The 19,836-nt window shown below is 29.8% G+C and overlaps 1 protein-coding gene across 2 annotated transcripts in view; it reads right to left on the minus strand.

Annotated features, from left to right (window-relative positions):
* Positions 1–16,355, minus strand: part of LOC107455734 (trithorax group protein osa) — a 139,306-nt gene extending 122,951 nt beyond the window's left edge. For both annotated transcript variants that reach the window (XM_087158145.1, XM_087158144.1), the window contains exon 1: positions 15,101–16,355. In XM_087158145.1, coding sequence (XP_087014271.1) covers positions 15,101–15,913 — 813 coding nt within the window. In that variant the 5' untranslated portion in view covers positions 15,914–16,355. The remainder of the gene's footprint in view (positions 1–15,100) is intronic.
* Positions 16,356–19,836: the final 3,481 nt, after the last annotated feature.

Consider the following 19,836-nt stretch of genomic DNA (forward strand, 5'->3'; position numbering starts at 1 on the left):
CTTTATTTCCCAAAAAAGCTTTTTTTTACTACGCTTCGGTATTAAAAAAAAATTTTATAAATCCCAATTTTTGCACTTAATTCAAAAATAAAAATAAAAATTCTAAACCCGAATTGAATTTTAATGCAATCATAAAAAATTTAATACAAATTAATTTTATAGATATGGTTAAAATATAAAAAAGTAGCTTTTGTTTCAAGAATATATAAACATAATATATTTAATAATATCCTAATTATATATTTAATTATTTATTTCAATAACATATTTAATAATGTCTTCTAATTCACTTAAAAAATTCAAAAAGAATTTCAAGTTACATAAAAAATTTATTTCTTAAAAACTGATAGCCTTTAATAAATTAAATAAAATGACTATAGTTAAAATCACTATAAACTATCTAGATATTTGAATAATGCAAAATTTATATCATATCAAAGTTAAAAATTGTAATGAGATTAAGATTATTAAAAAAATAATAATTTTATACAAATAAAAAAATATTTGTATAATTTTATAAAACATGCATGCTTTTTTTAAAAATAAAAAAAAAAGACTGCTCCCACTTTGAGCATCCTAGGGGCCCAAAAAGAATTATGTTCATGAATTCATAAATCCTGTTCCAACCTTGCACGTGGTATTCATAATTTCAGATAGTGCACTAATTTTCATAACCAGGGGTCTGTCCAGACATTTTGTGAAAGGTCCGTTTTTCGTGAAATTGTGAAAAAATTACTCACATTCTTTCAACCAGGGTCCGCTTTTATGAATTTGTGCTAATAGGATCCGGTTATTGCAAGAAACTTCTTCAAGGAGTTTTTTAATTGTAAATAGATATAAGATTATGCTCGGCACTGTAAAATTACAATTAAAAAATTAAATTTTCAAAAATAAACAGCAATTGCTGCTTCTAAATTAGAGATGCAACATACGAATAGTTGGTATTTAGCCTATACTGCTGAACGCAAAATATTCATTTCGGACGAATAATGGAAGAATCGTCTGCCGAAGACAAAACTTAATTCGTTTACATCCATCTTTCCTATTTTCTGCCCTGGGAAGGGTTTATTTGATTAACAAAACAATAATGAAGATTAACAAATTTGTGAAGGGTTCGATTAAAAGAAAAATCATTTTGTGAAGGGGCCGTTTTTAAGTTAAAATATTTCGTGAAGGGTCCGTTAACGGACCCAAATTTCCTCTAAACAGACCCCTGATAACCAAATAATGTTAAGTATGAATACTCAAAAAATTCTGAGCTAATATGGGTATGCTCAATAGATATTTTTCGTGCACAAAAATGTACGTAAATCATAATAGTGTCTTTTAAATCGCATGAATACGAAACGCGATGTTTGATATAAAATCGTGAAAATAAGAAACCCGATGCGTGATCGTAAATCGCGTAATCAGGAATTGCTACGCGTAATTTTAAAACGTGTGGATTTAAATTTTTTTTCCTTCCCCTGTTTCAACACACAAAATTTCTTTGTCTATTTAGAGACATTTTCTTTTCCTTTTTTAGTAATAGTAAAAACTTTCCAACGTTTCTGTATATTATATGAAGGTGATTATAAAGCATACAAAATGAGAGGGGGAAAAAAAACTCGTCTGTAGTATGTCACATCTTTTAAAATTTTCAAGTTAAAATTTTTTCATGGTTTTCAGTCCATATATTAAAGAAGCTTTAAAGTTTTTAACCAAATTCGCAAATTTCTTATATTTAAATTCGTGTAATTTATCATTTATTTAAAAATTTAGTAATTTCTAAGTAAAAAATTAGTTGAAAGCTGTAAAGTTTATTTTATAAATTGTGCTTTACTTATAATTTTGTAATGTAAGAATGAATTGTCAGGGGTCTGTCCAGACATTTTGTGAAGGGTCCGTTTTTCGTGAAATTGTGAAAAAATTACTCTTATTCTTTCAACCAGGGTCCGCTTTCATGAATTTGTGCAAATAGGGTCCGTTATTGCAAAAAAATACTTTTTCAAGGAGTTTTCAAATTGTAAAGACATACAAGATTATGCTCAACACTGTAAAAATTATAATTAAAAAAAATAAATTTTAAAAAATAAACAACAATTGCTGCTTCTAAATTAGAGATGCAACATACAAATATTTGGTATTTAGCCTATATTGCTGAACGCAGAATATTAATTTCGGACGAATAATGGAAGAATCGTCTATGGAAGACGAAACTTAATTCGTTTACATCCATCTTTCTTTTTTTCTGCCCTGGAAAGGGTTTATTCGATTAACAAAATAATAATGAAGATAAACAAATTTGTGAAGGATACGATTAAAAGAAAAATCATTTTGTGAAGGGTCTGTTTTTAAGTTAAAATATTTTGTGAAGGGTCCGTTTTTAAGTTAAAATAGTTTGTGAAGGGTCCGTTTTTATGAAAAGATATTTTGTGAAGGGTCCGTTAACGGACCCAAATTTCTTCTAAACAGACCCCTGATTTCGAATTCACACGATAATAAAACAAAACATCGAGTTTCATGGTTACCTGATTTTATTGAGATTCGTATTCAGGCGATGTTAAAATCAAACATCGAGATTTGTATTAACTCGATTTTAAAATTAAATGTCGAGATTCGTATTCCCGTGATTTAAAAATCACACACACTGAGATTCATATTCGCATAATTTAAATAAATAAATAAAGTCTCTCATCAATATTATTAAAAATCATTGATAACATTCTATGGAAATGATTCCACATACTTTTTTCTTGCCCAAATATATTTTTTCTTCAATTATTTAAAAAGTGTTTTTGCACGTAACATTTTTGGATTTTTATTTTCAGCTTTCTTGATTTTTTAATTAACTCATCCTTGTGGTAAGAATTATTATAAAGTCTACAAAAGTAAAACATTTTTTTTAAAAAATAATCCGTGATTTTCAAACATATTTCGCCCAAATGAGGTTGTCAAAGCCCGTTTATAATATTTTGATTAACATTTACTACAAAAAATAACTTCAGAATGAGAAAATGTTTGTGTTACTAAACATTATTGGGTTATTTTTAAAAAAAAAAAAAAATGTGTTAAAAACATATTTAATGATTTTTTTTCCCAATTCCCATCTGAATAATGACCTAGGTCATACAGGACAGATTTGTTGGCTACTCTTTCAGGGGCACCCTATTAGGTGGGCCAACTTTGCTCCCACAGTAAGGACAGATAGTACAGAGAAGGAAAGAACATCCATGCCTTGCCCGGGATTCGAACCCAGAACCTTTCTGATGGAAGGGCAGTTCCCATATTTAATAATTAAAATTGTAAAAAACTACACAGCAATTGGTTGATAAAATTTTTAACTAAGTAATATTTTCTTTTATAAATTCCTTATTGTCAAACAGAGCATTCAAAATTAATATAAATACACATGTTACTTGATTAAAAAATTCATTCGAATCATAAATATATAAATTGGAATTTCCAATTTTGTTATTTCCAATTTATATATTTTTTAAGCGAATGAAGTTTTTAATCAAGTAATATCTTACTACTTCAATTTCTTAGGATTATTTATTTAATAAATACACATAATTTATCTATGTAAATGTACACATTTATTTAAAAAAAAAAAGGATAACATAAATCTAAACTCAAACGTTCTTATAGATTTTAAAATTCTCTCATTAACAAACAAGAAAAAAATTTCAAAGTTGTTATTTTTCAAAAAATTTAATGAAATTTTTTTACTCTCTTTAACTTCATTTGTGTTTAAATTGAAGGATTCATTTAATGTTAAATATTTATATTCGTTATTTTTGGTTACTATCATTTCGTTCAGTTTTTTCTCCCACCATCTTCCACTGCCTTTGGAAGATATAGGTTTCTTCTGGAAGAAATCCCAATCGGCAGCAAAAAATTTAGCTCAATTATCTATATCACAGGTCTATAGCATAATAGATAAAATAGCTCACAAGTAAACAAAAAATACGCTACACATTTAACAATGTTATAATTTGAAGGGAAAAAAACTGGTAACTATTAGGGAGCAACAAACACCCTTCTACAAACAAGTCACTTTATTCTTAGTATAAAAAGTATTCTTCCCTTTCATGGCTAGCTTCCCTTTTCTAAGCAACCAATACAGGGTTGTCTACCCACTCATCAGTTAAAAAAAAAGAGGGGGTTTTTTTATCCAAAAAACCTACTAAAACCAATATATAAGTGGAGTGTTTTACAGGTATGCAGGTACTTTATTTACGTCGCACTAGAGCTGCAGATTGAGCTATTGGCGACGGTCTGGGAAACATCCCTGATGATGATCCGAAGACAAGCCATAGCAATTTTTATCATCTGCAGAGGGGGTGGCTCCCCTGCTTTGATAGCCCGACGACCTGCGCGCGTTTAATGGCAGAACAGTTTAAAACCGATACCGCGCCCTCTCGGTCCCAACGCAGACTGATTTAAGTGGACACCCGCTGACTGACGCAGCCAGTGATGCTTGACTTTGGTGTTGTACTGAGAACCATGTCTTTACGATCAGTCAGTCCACTGCGGGACGAGTGTTTTACAGAAATGATTAAAAAAAAAAGGAGTTTATTTGCCTACCTTTTTTTTCTTCTTTTATTTCTGCAGCTAATATTATAATGCCACACATTTTCTCTCCGATTATTCTACAATTTTAAAGCTAATAAGCTAGATTACTTTTTAAAATGTTATTGACCAACAAATTTTTAGTATTTTTTTTAAAATTATATTCTTAGTTCAGAATAATACTCTTACCAATGTTTTTTCATCTTAATATATATAAAATATTTGTTCTATAAAGAAATTCTGTAATTTACATTCTGTAATTAAGGATGTATCAGGCTAAGTAAAAATTAAATAAAAACCAAATTTGGTGATGGTTTATTAAAGTTCTGTAATAGATTTTTCTAGTGCTGATGCACTCTTTAAATGTGTATAAACTTTAACAAGCTTTTCGAGACCATTTTACTGTTTCTCAATTCGGACCAAACAAGTAAACAAGTAGAAATGATGTGTTCAATTAAACCTACCTGGGAACATTTAAAAATAAACTGGTGTTTGAAATTCATTAATTTATATGATACTTTTCTGACTCCCCCCCCCTAAAAAAATATATATTAAAAATTCATCAGTTTAATTTTTCATTATCCTTTTAACTAAAAAATTATGCAGAATAGGTCCATTTAGTTTGACAAAAAATCGACTATGCATAGCTGCCTACATGGATAGGAAAAAACCCAGTAGATTTAACAAAATATTAATTTCCTGACAACTATGACAATACATACTAAATATTTTACATACATAAGGAGGGCTTTTTATTGCAATCAAAATACAAAAAGTTCATTACACGTAACACTATAAATGGTCTGCAATATTTTCCATTTATGATTGACATTAAATCTACTTAAATTTTAAATGTTTTGATTAATTTAACTCATAATTTTGAATACTAATAAACAAGGTAATTTATTATTGATAGTCAAAAGATTTTTTTTAATTATGTAGCTTAAAAAGGGAATTCTAAATAAAAATAAATAAATAAGCTTTAAACTAATTAGAATAAATGAGGCTAGTTTCATTATGTATCAGTAATATTTGTTTAAATATTCAAGCAAGCAATAAATTGTGTAAAAATTCTATTTTAAAGGGGTTTTTTTTAAGGAAACTTACTCAAGTTTAAGGAATTTTCTAAAATATGCAAAAACCAGGAAAATATTTATTAAAACAGTAAACCAGGTGAAACTAGCAAAATCCAGTAGAGTTGGCAGCTAGGTTTATGTCTCACTTTTTGGGAAATTGTCCTTCAGTATGAAAAAAGTTTTGGATACTCTTAAGTTCTACAATTTTATAAAAATCATATCCCAATTTTAAAGAAAAATGTTTGGTCAACACAAGAGCATAGATACCTCTTAAAAGCAGCTATCTGAGTATCTATGGACCAACTGGAATCAAGGTGTTGCTAGCAAGTCAATTTAAGCAACAAATTAGATGTGAGGATATTTCTGGATGAAAAGGGTTTAGATACTCAAAGTTTTAAAATATTATAAAAATCATATGTCAGGTTTAAATAAAAAATTTTTAGTCAAAATAACTCTCAAAAGTAGCTATCTGATTATCTATGAACCAACACAGTTGCAAGTAAGCCAATTTCAGCCACAAAGTGGATTTGAATACACTAAGCATCAAGAAAAACTAATTCAAATTAGCAAGATTAAACACAAAAATTTATGAAATGTAAAGAGACAAAATTTGTTATAAGCACTTTCATGAATAGAGAAGAGAAGGGTTCTACAAAAGATTCATCAATTTAGTTGTTTTAAATTTTAAAAAAAAAAAAAAAAAAACTTGCTGAGAAATACTTAAGCATTATATAAATATGCAAATGCATATTCTTTTCATTATTGTATATGGTTATTGGTAAAAAAATATTTTCTTTAAATTTTCTTACATATCTTTATTAGTATTTCTGCATAGATGATTTCAAAAAATATCCGACAAATTAAATAAATTATGGATTATTGGTTAGATACAACTATAGCTTGTAGGTTACAAAACTCATTACTAATTTAATAATTAAAAAAAATAATAGGGCCTATCTGAAGGAATCCCTGTCACCTTTCCAAGGAACTCTGTGGCATAAATTCCCAATTTTTCTCAGCTACAGCACCCCTAAATGATTTATCTTCTTTCAACGAAGCCCCGATTTTACAAATTATAAAAAGCGGAATAATTTTTTTTTCATAATTTTATCATTAAGAGTCATTATTTTGAAAATCACACAAAAATATAAAATTTTAATTGTTGTATTTTTGATTGGCTTGACAATATATATATATTGAAGAGTAGGTTATGAAAAATGAATACTGTGCAAGTTTGATCTCCTAAGAAATTTTTCCCTTCACTAATATTGGAAGAAATTTGCCTTTGTGGAGAAATTTTTCGATGGAACTAACACGCATTTGCGTTACACGGAGAGGAAAACTACGAAAACCTCCCACGGTTAGCCTCACGGTAAGGGGACTCTAACCCATGATTCGTCTTCCATTAAGGATATTTTGCAAGCCGGATGCGGAATTTGCATCAAAAAGCCATCTCTTGGATTCTACACTGGTTCACCTCGTTTGAAGGCAAATGCTGTAGCCACTGAGCCACAACAGATCATGAGAACTATCCGTAATTAAAAAATATAATTACATACTTGTCAACATTGGAAAAAATAATATAACAGAGATTTTACTAGCAGCATTTTTAGGCTACGAGTAAAGTTTTGACACATCATGCATAATCATGTAGAAAAATAGAAACTCAAAATTGGAAATTTAAGCAATTAACTGTTAGCACGAAGTAAGAAATATGTATATAAATCTTAATCTAAAGAAAAAAATTTAAACCATTATTTATAATTACTTAAACTATTGTAACGCTCAACCTACTGAAGTATTAGCAATATCACTATCAGTTGAGGAATAAGAGAATTTTTTTTGCCATCAGTAGATAATTTATCGGTAAATTTTTTTTTAAAATTTCTTCAACAAATTTGGAGACATTTGAGAACATAAAGGTAAACAGGAGTCCTTAAAAAAAAAAAAAAAAAACAGGAGACTTGGAAGGTATGTAATTATGAAAAGAAAACATTGAGGAGTTAATTTCATTGAGGAGTCATTTTCTCTTACATTTAATCTCCAAGCCACTGATTTTGAGGGCAGTCATTTATTGAAGATAGCACATGATATTAAATGGATAATCCTAGACTTTAGGTATGAAAGAATTTTCACATCTTACAATAATCAAAGATATGCAAGCAGATAAGATATGCATCTCAGATATGCAAGCTCTGAGATTTAAATGATTAAATAATGTGATACACAGTGATATGTATATATAATAATCATGCGTGTTATGTCCGAAAAATTTATGAGCAAATTTTATGCGAATATTTAAAAAGGTTAAGCTGTTCCTGCAAGAAAATTCCCAAAACAACAAAATTAATTTTTACTTGACACATTTAAATTTCAATAAACAGTAGGACAGTAGCAAGACCCAGAAAAAGAGATTATGACTTAAAGATAAATAAATAAAATTCAGATTTGAAAGGAGGCAAAAAGATCTTTCAACCAGGTTAACAGGTAAGTTAACAGATAACTACTGGTCTTGATAAGAAACAGGTGTCCCCGTAGTAAGAGACCAAGGAGAGGTTAAACACAAAAGTAATTTTAATTTCATTAAAAATCAGTATGTGTCTATTTTAATAGATAATAAGAAGAAATAGCTGTTAACTAGAACAAAGTTGTGAAGTTTAAATGCATTATATTTGAGCAAAAAGTGAAAAGATTTTAATACTGGCAAAAGATCATTACTGGAAAAGAGAGCAAAAAAATCTTGCGTAAAATAAAATATTCCATTAAATGTTAGATTTTTATAACTTCTAAATTTGATTTTAAAACTGTAACTAAATTACCTTGAAGAAATTAGAAATTAAGTGATAAATAACTAAACAAGCTATTTCATGTTTTATTGTACTCTACGAACAGTACTTTATAGAAATCAGGGTTACGTTTTTTATATCAAAAACTGTCATAAACTATTGAAATTTGTCAGAAATCACGGGCAAAGTTTCTTTTTTGACGTTGGAGACATTTTATTAGAGAGACTGAATCACATTCTATACTGGCATTACATACTGCGATTATTGTTTTTTTTATTATATATATCACGTATAAAAAAATTTGCCAAAATTATTGAAACTATTAACTGGTTTTTCTAATGGTAATCGTAGTAATTTAAGACTCATATTATAACTATTCCATTTATATTACAGATAATAACTACAGATATAGCTACTCTACTATCAATCTAAATATTGATTTTAATTCTTTTATGCTACAAATTATTTTTTAGATTAAGTCAAATTTAATTGTTTGCCAATAATTGTCTGTTCTCAAAGTGGACCCACTTGGCGAATCCTGACTAGCACTAAAAGCTATCTTCATTATGAGAACATTTCAGACTGGATCATCATACAGAAAAAAGTTTCACAGAGAAAAAAATTATTCATAAAAAAAATAAAAGGTCTATTTGAATAACTTTAGAATAATGTTAAAAATATTTCGACTTCATACTACCAGAAGGACACCCTCGTCATTTCATTTTAAATAACTCGTTTTTATGGGGCGATACAATCAAAGAAATTTTAAGACGCAGGGGGAAGGAAATCTTAAAACTTGCTTTTTTAAAAGTATTTTATGAAACTACCGTTTTTCCTTAAGTTGAATTTCTGAAGGTACAGGTATACAGTAGTAAATTTGCACTGAACAGACCCTTGATTAATATTTAGTATACTTATTAGAGTAAATTTCTTGCTACATGTCATTTTATCTTGTCATAATAGTAAATAGATCTCTTATTGCTTTTTGATAAAATTGTTTGGAGTTCAACAAAATATATTGCATTCGAAGTGCAACGTAATACTAATAGCTATGAATGTTACCTCTTTAAGTTAATAATACAAAAAAAATTTTGTTAGCACTTATTTCTAAAATATAATCAAGACACATTTATTTTAAAATATTTTTATTTCTAAAGCAATATTAACTTGTGTTTTTTAATGAAATATATACTGAATTTAGAGATATACTCATTTTACCCCTTAGGTAAAGTGGATATATCAAAATCAGACAAAATTGATAAGTTAGTTATGCTTCATATTAATCTATCCATATATTTAATCTAATCCGATGTGTATAAAACAGAGTTGGCAAGCTTTTGACAGTTTTATCCGTCATGTCAAAAAAACCTTTTTGACATAGTTTTTGACAACTGCTAAAAACCCATAATTTTAGAGTGGAAGTAATTATTAGCTATTATAAGTATGATACATTATAATTACCAATTTCCATGTGGTTTTTAAGGTAAGAGTTTCAAAATCGCGCATGTAATTTATCATTTTTTTATATTTCTTATTTATACCGATTTCATCATAAATCTAAATGTTTCTTTAAAAGGCAGTTGTTGCTATGCTTTACCATCTAATCTGGCTCACATTCTAGTAGCAACAGAAACACGAATGATTACCTAGTTAAAATGATAAAGAATATTTACAACAATATTACTAAATTCCAGTAAGATTAAAGCTTGCAAAGAATATGAGAGCAATGAGGAAGCTAACAGGCAGGCAAAATTTGCATGTCAAAAATCAACAATAGATTTATATGACATACCATCAAAACAGACAACAAGAACAGAACTTATGAAGAATAAATAACCTTTCAACATGGCAGCAAAGATGGGATAAGAATTATACAAAGGGTGTTGTCACACTTACCAATTTATACCAAAAGTCAGTAATTGAAAAATTTACTCCAACTTCTATATCAAATTATAATTAACCATGGGGTCCATGGTAGTTATCAGTCCAAAATGCTCTGGAAAGACCCGAACTGTAAAGTTTGCAACAGTTATGAAGATATTGAACACATACTTTCTACCTGCCTGGTTCATAATGATTTAAGAATTATGTTTTTCACGAAACACTTCAATTTTGATACTATTAAACAAAGCTGAAACCGAAAGAAAATAAACAAAGGCATTAAGGATATATTTAACAGACTTTTTGGAAAAAGCATTGATGAGGATTTGGCCTTAACTCATCCTACACTAGTGGTCACTTTTGCAATTCATTCGTTTGAAAGTCATCTGTCTCCAATTGGCATCATTGGAATCTTTTTCACGATGCCATTGGAGGGTTGCCACTCAAATCTGGAGAATAAATTCCCTGTCTTTCCCCTGTACATATTATACACAATATATTAAGAGGAAACAACAATTACTGTGCTCTTATGCGAGCTATATTGGGATAAATATACTTATTAGTTTTAATTGCTGGAAGAAAAAAAAGCTGAACATACTTAAATTATGCTATAGTAAATGAAATAGTTCAGTATAGCTGAAATGTCATGGTTAAAAATCCCTTAGATTACGCTTTAAGTGGTCACCATTTTTTAAAATAGAAACAAAATTCCCTGTATCTTCCTAGTTCGTAAAGAATTGAAATCAAAATTCCCTGCAATTTTTCCTGTTATTTTTAAATTTCCTGTACTCCTTAGGTTTTGCCTGTTGAATGGCAACCCTGCATTGGGAAGATTCTCCTCACTGGGATTTCCTCAATTCACAGCTGATTATGCATGCTGCGTAAATGCAAAGAACAGAATCTATGCGACTTTCCTTTAGGAAACATTGTGCCAGTGAAACGGTGATACATGAAACAGTGAAATAGGTTAAAGTTGAATCGGTAGACTTTTGCTCTTCAATAACATTAAACTGACTTGTCTCTGGCAAAAACTTAACTATTGACTATTTTACAATTGGTTCCTACTGAAATGTGATCTTTGAATAGACCTTTTGTTTTTCCCCAATATTATGCTGCACACTTGTAAAGGCAATCATCTGTTTTCTCATCTCTTATCTTGTTTATATTTTATTTTGTATTCCACTGTCTCTTTGATATTGTCAACATTGTTTTAAATTTGTATTTTATTTCATGTTTTTTTTAAATCAAAATCTGACTTAATTTATGCTAGTTTGTACATTTGATTTTTATAATCAACTTTTGCAGCCTTCTGGTCAGATGCAGTTCTGCATGCATGCAGCACCCAGACCTCCTTTGTTTTACAACAGTGTTTCCCAAAGTGTTGTACGCATACCCCCAGGGGTACGGGAGCAGTTTAGTGGGGGTACGAGCACTTATGCGAAATATCTTGCAACAAACGAAAATTTCAAAAAATTTTTTTTATAAACAAGGCAAGTCATAAAAATTTACGATTCCGTATTTTTTTATTGGCTATTTTTTGCAGAGTTAACAGTTAATTATTAATGGTGTCAACAGACAGTTGTGGTTTTACACTTTTGAGCAGTTTTTTATAGTAAAAAATAAATTCATTCTTTTATTAGTGGTACACAGAGTTACGAAAAATTTAGAAAGGGTACACAAAAGTTATAAGTTTAGGAAACACTGTTTTACAAGAAGAATATGCTAACAATTAATATGCAATTTTAATCTACTCCTGCATCCGCAGCTTCGGCAATCTTCCAGGAACAAATCACTGGTCAGTTCATCGACCTATTTCATTGCCATCTTTCGTGATCCAGTATTTTTTCCCTGGTGTCCTCTCCTTTTATACTGACGCAGTCACATGCACGCACTTCATGTCAACAGTATTCCCTGAAAGCCTCGTAGGGAGGGGGCGGGACAGGGTTAAGTCGAGCTACGTTTTACCATGGGATTTTTAAAATGTAGTATTTATATCACGATATCATTACGACACGCGAGTTGCAAATCCCACATTTATCACTTTTTGACGTGCTTTTCTTTTGCACATTTCATAATAAATCCAAGTGACGTTTCAATTGTTTTTTTGGTTACTATTTTCCATGTGCTTTATAAATACCCGCTACATTGATTACGTGAGTTATAAATTGCACATGTAACTGATCACTTTTTGACGTGCTTAATTTGTGGCAATTTCACCTTTTTTCAAAGGAAATTTTTAGTAAGTTTTTCCATGCAATTTTGAAAATCCCGTATTTTTATTACAATCTTTTTAAGACACACAAATTATAAATCACCTATTTAAGTAACCACTTTTTGACATACACAGTTTTTTTTCAATTTCATCATAAATCCAAGTGATGCTTAGACTGTATTTTGGCACTTACAACTAATAATTTTCTTATAGGCTATAAATTTGAGATACATTTATTACTATATTTTGACTAGTGAGTTATAAATCGCACATAATTGATTACTTTTTGCCGCACTTAATTTATGCCAATTGCATTGTAAATCCAAGTTGTCTTATAATAATTTTATATGCAGTTTCTGCACTGCATTTTCAAGTAGTTTTAAAAATTCTGATTTTTATTACGACATGAGAATTTTAAATCACACTTCTCAATAATTACTTATTGGCGTACTTACTCATGCTAATTTGATCATATATTCAATCTTTATCTTTTTTGTTGAAATTATTGTAATGTTTTCCTAGCTGATTTTTACAAATGGAAAAATTTTTTTAAAAAAAAGTATCAGTTTCTTTATTTTTAAATAAATTCAAATAATTAAGAGTATTTCATTTTTGGCTAAAATGTTATTTAGTTTACGGAGACAAGAACTTAGTGCTTAGAGCACTAATATTTACATAAAAATTATCATATTTGCCGCTAATATGACTAAATATATGTGCGGCTTTACTTTAATCTACCTACTGTGCAAGCGGCCCTTCACTCAAAAAGGTACAATATCTCCCCTAATATATATATATATATACTTTTATTTGATAAATCAATTATTAATAAAGGGGAAAAAAATTTATTTTTATATAAATTCTAATAGTTAAAGATTCTTAAATGGCAGAATCGGGGGGCCCTTAGTTCGGCAACAAGTTTTAATTGTAAAATTTTGCACAAAATCAGTTTCTGGTTACCTTTTCTTGCTGTCTCTGCTTTTAATGATATCAGCAATGGGCTACCACAATTTCTATTTACCATTATGTGATTGGTTGTTCGTTTATTTTCACATGTCTATACATAGGCACGTTTTCAATTCTCCCAAAACCTTTAAGATATTTAATATCCTGCGCATATGTTACTAAGTTAACTGATAACAAAGTTTAGTGCTTTAACATTCAAATTTACAAAAAAATTATCACATTTGCCGACGTGACTAAATATTCATGCGGTCCTTCATCACCAGGGGAGATTTTCGTGCCGTGATCTGAGGCAGAGTAATCTAGAAAAACGAGAAACTAGAAAAAGCATCACGGAAAGGGATAACTCGTAGTCACTCCCGTGCAAAAATCTGCATGTTTATTTTTTTTTAATTTTCCTATTTAAAATCAATTCGGTGCCTCGGCGATTGTAGTTGGCGTGGCAGATTACAATGCGTAAATATCCCCCATTAGTCTAACTGACCTGCAAGTGGCCTTTCATTCAAAAAGTAGTGCACCCTTAATACAAATCATGCTTCCAACCTGTCTTTCAAATCGCACTTACTATCTTGAATTCTTTAACATATTTTTAATTTGAAATTACAAGATTATATCTCAAATTAATTTAAAAGAAATTTTCTGTGAAAATTTTTAAAAAATTTGAAAATAATTCCTACTCTTTAAAAAAATTTTAAATATTCTATTCATTCCTGACATAAAATTTCTAAAATCTAATGATCCTAAATGCATAACTTTATAAAATTTAAAAAAATTTATTCAAAAATGAAAATAACATTTTTGTTAAGTTACATAAAAATACTAAAACTGAAATGAAAAAAAGGGCAATTTCTAAAAATATTATATTAAATTATCAATCAATAAATGAATTTTTAACTTTATATATCTAATAACTGTTATTTATTCATATTAAATAGCATCCCTACGGACAAGTTGTCAATGCCTCAAAATGAATCGGAAACAACAAATAAATAAAAATTCCGAAACATAAATCAAATGTGGGGGAGGAGGGAGGTAGAGAGAGCACCTCCAGTGACAGATTTGATTAATTCAAGATCTCCATGCTCCGGTCAACCAATCAGAAACCGCCATTCACCACAACTCCCAGCTGTCAGCGGCGGTTCACTTTTTGCCTCCAAAATTTAAATTTCCTCTCAGGAGTCCCACAACATCTTTAACACGTGGATCCCCCACCCCCCCTGTCAACCCAATAATAAATAAACGAAAGCCGATACAACTGTATAGCAACAATCAAATATTCGAATTCCACAGAGCGAATGACCTCGCTCTGACCTCATCCATAAAAATTCAATTCTCTTACCGAAACAAAAGGCAAATTTCACTTACATATATGCGAAAAATAGCTTTTAGAAGCGAGTAAATGACACATTATAAAAACAAATGCACAAAACGGAGTATGCCATCAAAAATTAAATGAAGGTAGGAACAGGGAATTTAGAAGAGAATTTTTACATCTGAATGCAACATTGAGGAAATAGCTGAATATTTTACACAGATAACTAACAAAAGATGAGCTGCATTTTAATGAAAGTGTTTAAATTTTTAAAATGCAATTTAAAAACCAAAAATATTTATTGAGAAATACATACCTGATTTCTATACATTGATGAAGAAGATATTTGTTGTTGATATCCAGATGACGAAGTATTACTCCTACCCCAAGTACTGTTCGTTGCCTGATATTGTGGATTATTAGGGTCCATATTTTTGTAATCATAATTATTGTGATACCTTTGAAGAGAGTTAGGAGCCTGCAGCAATTGATTGAGCGTCGGTGTGGGTCCTGTTTGTTGCGAAAGCGTTGGGCCCGATAGAAACCTTTGCTGCTGGGCATTATTGCCCCCGGGGTAATTACTCATGGATCGCCCACGAGGCCCCGGGGGGTAGTTCGGCCTCAATTGAGGCTGATTATATTGTGAATACATTTTATTTGATGGAGAATTTGTTGTCATATCACTACTTTGGCCTCCGCCATGTTGATCATAGCGTCCAGTACTATAGCTGCTCATATCACTTCCATGGTTAAACGTTGGTTCCTGAGAATTCCTAAAATCTTCATTACTAACGTCCACTCTGGAACTTTGATTAAATTGTTGGTAATCAATCCGAGACCTATTATCGAGGGAAGCGGGAAAACCGCCGCTGCCTTCCACGTTAACAGGAGGCCTACTGTTAGCACTCCCTCCATCTTGAAAACCATCCATAGCCATATCCCTGTGTTGTGGGTTATTAGTGGCGGCCGCTGGTGATCGGGCACGATTTTTTACAAGCACATTACCCGTTGAATCATCAGAATCTTCGAGTGTTGTTCCATTCTTTAAAGATTCCCCTCCTTCTTGTTCGACGCTATCGGAAATTTTTTGTTCTGGGCAAGCCATCCGAGCGTGCGCTGGCGTTGCCATGCTGTGTCGTCGTCACACCACCACCTCCCAGAAGTCGAATGACGGCATTATCCAAATATCGACCACAAGAACACTTACCGACTCTTTGCTCCCATATTCTAATCACTTATTACACTCGACGACACAATCTTATAAACATTTGATGTACACACACACACAACAAAGGTGACACCGATTACCAAACACAACACCACCATTAATCCTTAAGACTGCTAAAGCGGGAACATCTGCGAAATAATTTTATGTATTCTTCCGCGATACAAACATTCGTTTTTATATATTTTTCCGAATTGTATTTTAAAGTAGTTTTTATTTTCAAATTTACCTTGCAATATTACACTTGATATTATACAATAATACAATGTGACTATTTTAAGTTTGAAAATAAGGAGAACTATTTACTTAGAGTTTGTGGTGGCGCAATAAACGAAAGTAAAATGATTATGTCTCATCGATGTTTTCCTAAAGCTTGGCGATATTAAAGTTGTCGTTGATGAAACTCCAGTTATGATCATATTTATCGCAGCCACTACATCACAAAAACTACATTGAAAACTAAGTTATTTCATTACTTGGCACATTTTTTTTTCTTAACCAAAACTATTTCTACTCCGAGTCTACTTTGTGTCTAAAATCATGAGTCATAGACCATTATAAAACTACTCAATGTATTCTTATACTCCATTCTACTTCATTAAATTTTTTAAATGAAATACATTTTTACTAAATTATTATGTAGAGTTATAGTTAACACCCTCCTGTAATTTAATAATATGTTACATTTCGGAAATTTTTTTAATTGAACAAAATCAATTTAAATCAAATAAAATAAATAAGTTTTATCAATATTAATTTTTTTTTCTAATATGATGTTGACATTCTAATTAAGATAATATCTATTGTTCTAATGCTTCATTGAAATCGATTTTTCTTTTAAATAATTTCAAAACCTTAAGTAAGTCTGTTCTAATAGCTTTTAATGCAATAAATATTCAAATGTACAGGAGCACATCACAGTTTCTCTTTGGGGTGACATAATTATTATTTTTACAGTAATATATATATTTATTTTTTTAAAAATTCCAAGAGATATAATATTGAACTATTGCTGTATCCCTTGAATGTAGCTATATACCCTAGAAGAAATTTTTAGTTTCGAATATTATTATAACAAATAGGTAGAGAAACAATAAGAAATAAGTTGAACGAAATTAATGAAGAACAAATACCGCCATCTATTGTGAAAATAATAAAGTAAATTACATTTGCCAAAGTTTTATTTTTAAAGTGATATTCATAAAAATATTTGAAAAATATTCATACAACAAGAGAAAAAAATGTGCCGTTTGCACTTCTTAGTACTGAGATTAATAATACAGAAAATACTCTAAGCAAGAAATAAAATCTTTTAGGTTTTTTTATTTGTGTTATTCTTTAGAATTTAATAATTCGTCTTGATTGAAGAGAAAAATTTATTACTTAGTTACTAATTTTACGACATCTGTTTCTCTCTTCTCCATATTTTTAAAAAAAAAAAACTTTTCTAACATTCAGAGAATGAAAATGTTCGATCTTCTGAGGCTGTGGCCGTAGGGAAAGTAGAAAGGATTTATTCGAACAGTATCATTAATATTAGGAACAAGCAGTGGCGTGCCTACGGGGGGGGGGGGGGCTAGAGAGGGCAGTCGCCCCCTCTAAAATTTAAGTGAGGGGGCGGATAATATGTTGCGCTCCAACTGAAAATTCGTGAAAATAAAGTCAAGTAAATTACGATTAAAAAGAAACTGCAAATAAGTAAAATTTTAGAAAAATAATTTTTTTTTTTAAGTTTTGAAGTTTGTTTTTTGAAATTCAAGTGAAGGGGCGAATAATGGGCTTCGGGTGAATAAAATGCGAATAATGTGCTTCGAAGCGCTCTTCCGAAATTTAGACTTTCGTAAAAATAAAGTGATGTAAAATTGACAATTTAGAAAACAAGAACTTTTTTTTTTTAATTTTGAGGCCATTTTCAAAAAAAGAAAAAAACTATTTCCTTGTGAACTTTAATCGAAGGGCGAATAATGTGTTTCTCCCCTTTGGACATTTAGACATTCACAAAAATCAAATCAAGTTCAATTAGTAAAATTAGAAATAAAAAAAATAAGGAACTCTTTTTTCTTTTTTTTTCAACTTTAAAGTGATTTTTCAAGTAGAATACTTAATTTTCCTCTGAAATTAAAGTAAATGAGTGAATAATGTGCTTCGTCCCTTCTGAGATCTAGACATTCATGAAAATACAATCTAATTAAATTGGTAATTTCAGAAAGAAAAAAAAATTTCAACTTATTTTTGAAATTGAGAACCTTATTTTCTTTGGAAATTTAATTGAGAGGGCAAATACCTTCACCCCTTCTGAAATTGAGACATTCAAGAAAATAAAGTCAAGTTAAATTGGTAATTTTTTTTTTTTTTAAATTTACCATTTCTTTTTTTTCTTATATGATAACCACATTATGTAGAACCGTTGCACATTTACTCTCTCTTTATCATGTAAAATAAACCAATTAAAAAAAACCTTTATGTATATTAAGTCAGATTCTTTTTATAAAAGAATATAACTAAATATAAATGAACTTATGAAGAATTTTTGACATACATTAAACTAAAACATACTATCAGCAAATGGTTTTTTGCAAGTTGTTTTCATTGCTCCAGTTAAGTAAATTATCGCCAAACAATGTACGTTATCCATTCGGACTATTTCACCATCGAGTTAAAAACTATAGATTTTAAAATTGATTTAACTTAAAATCGGTTCTGTGCTTTCAAATAAAATAAAATTGAGTGCTGATTTTTTAGCGTATTTATTTGCTTTCAAAATGTCCTTTTTAGCATAGTGAAATGCTGTATGACAAATCAGAATTTTAATTTAATATGTCAATATTTATACTCCAATAGAACGTAAATGATTGATTTCTATTTGACTTTAGGCATATTTTTTCTGAATAGTAATGAATGACTGTTGAATAAATTATTAAGTTTGCCCACACTAGCCTAATGTAGACAAAAACAGCTTTATTTAAAAAATTTATTATGGAAAAACTAAACAACTTTGTTATTTCAGATGCGTACCAGAATGCATGTATTCATTCCAATTGCTTTTAAAAAAATCTTCATGAGTTAAAAATTATATTAAATATGTTTTCCTGACAAATTTGTAAAAAAGTGTCCAAACTAGTCCCACTTTTCCCTACCTTGTTGACTAATACTTTATTTATGACTTTTTAAAAATAACGTTGTTTGTTTTATTTTGAATTTATTGTTTCCATTGAACCAGGGGGTCATAGAGGTGAAGGTTATGCAATTTCGAGACCAACGCCATGATTGTGGCAATGTGGTCAGCACTGCGCACAGGCCGCCTTTACTTCCCAGATAAGTTGTACCCATCGATCTGAAGCTGGATCGAACCCCAGTTCTTCACAATGACAGTTCAGTGCCTTAACCATTGAGTCATTTCTTCTCCATATTGTATAAAGACAGAGATATACAGTCTTAATTCTATATTAAACCTCTTTTCTGATGTTATATTTTTCGGCCCATTCAATATACCGTATAGTACTGATTCTTATTAGTTTCTTTTGAATTATATTTTTTTCTTTAATCGACAATATATCAATGGAACTCATAAAAAAATTGTTTTCAAATTCATCTCATCCAGTTTTAAAAAATTCTTTAGTTATTATTTATTTTGTTTTGTTTAGTTGGGGTCAAATAACAATATTTTAATATTTAGCCCAATTAACCATTAAAAATTAATTTTAGTATATTTTTTGGAATGTTCTAAGCTTTGTTCGGAAGACCAGATATTTATTGAAAAAATTATTAAGCGATATTAATCAACAACCAAAAGAAACAATATTGATCGGTTATTATAAAATTTCGAC

This window comes from Parasteatoda tepidariorum, chromosome 2 (genome assembly GCF_982258835.1).
Source record: "Parasteatoda tepidariorum strain Cologne lab strain chromosome 2, Ptep-v5.0, whole genome shotgun sequence".
Taxonomy (NCBI): Eukaryota; Metazoa; Arthropoda; class Arachnida; order Araneae; family Theridiidae; genus Parasteatoda; species Parasteatoda tepidariorum.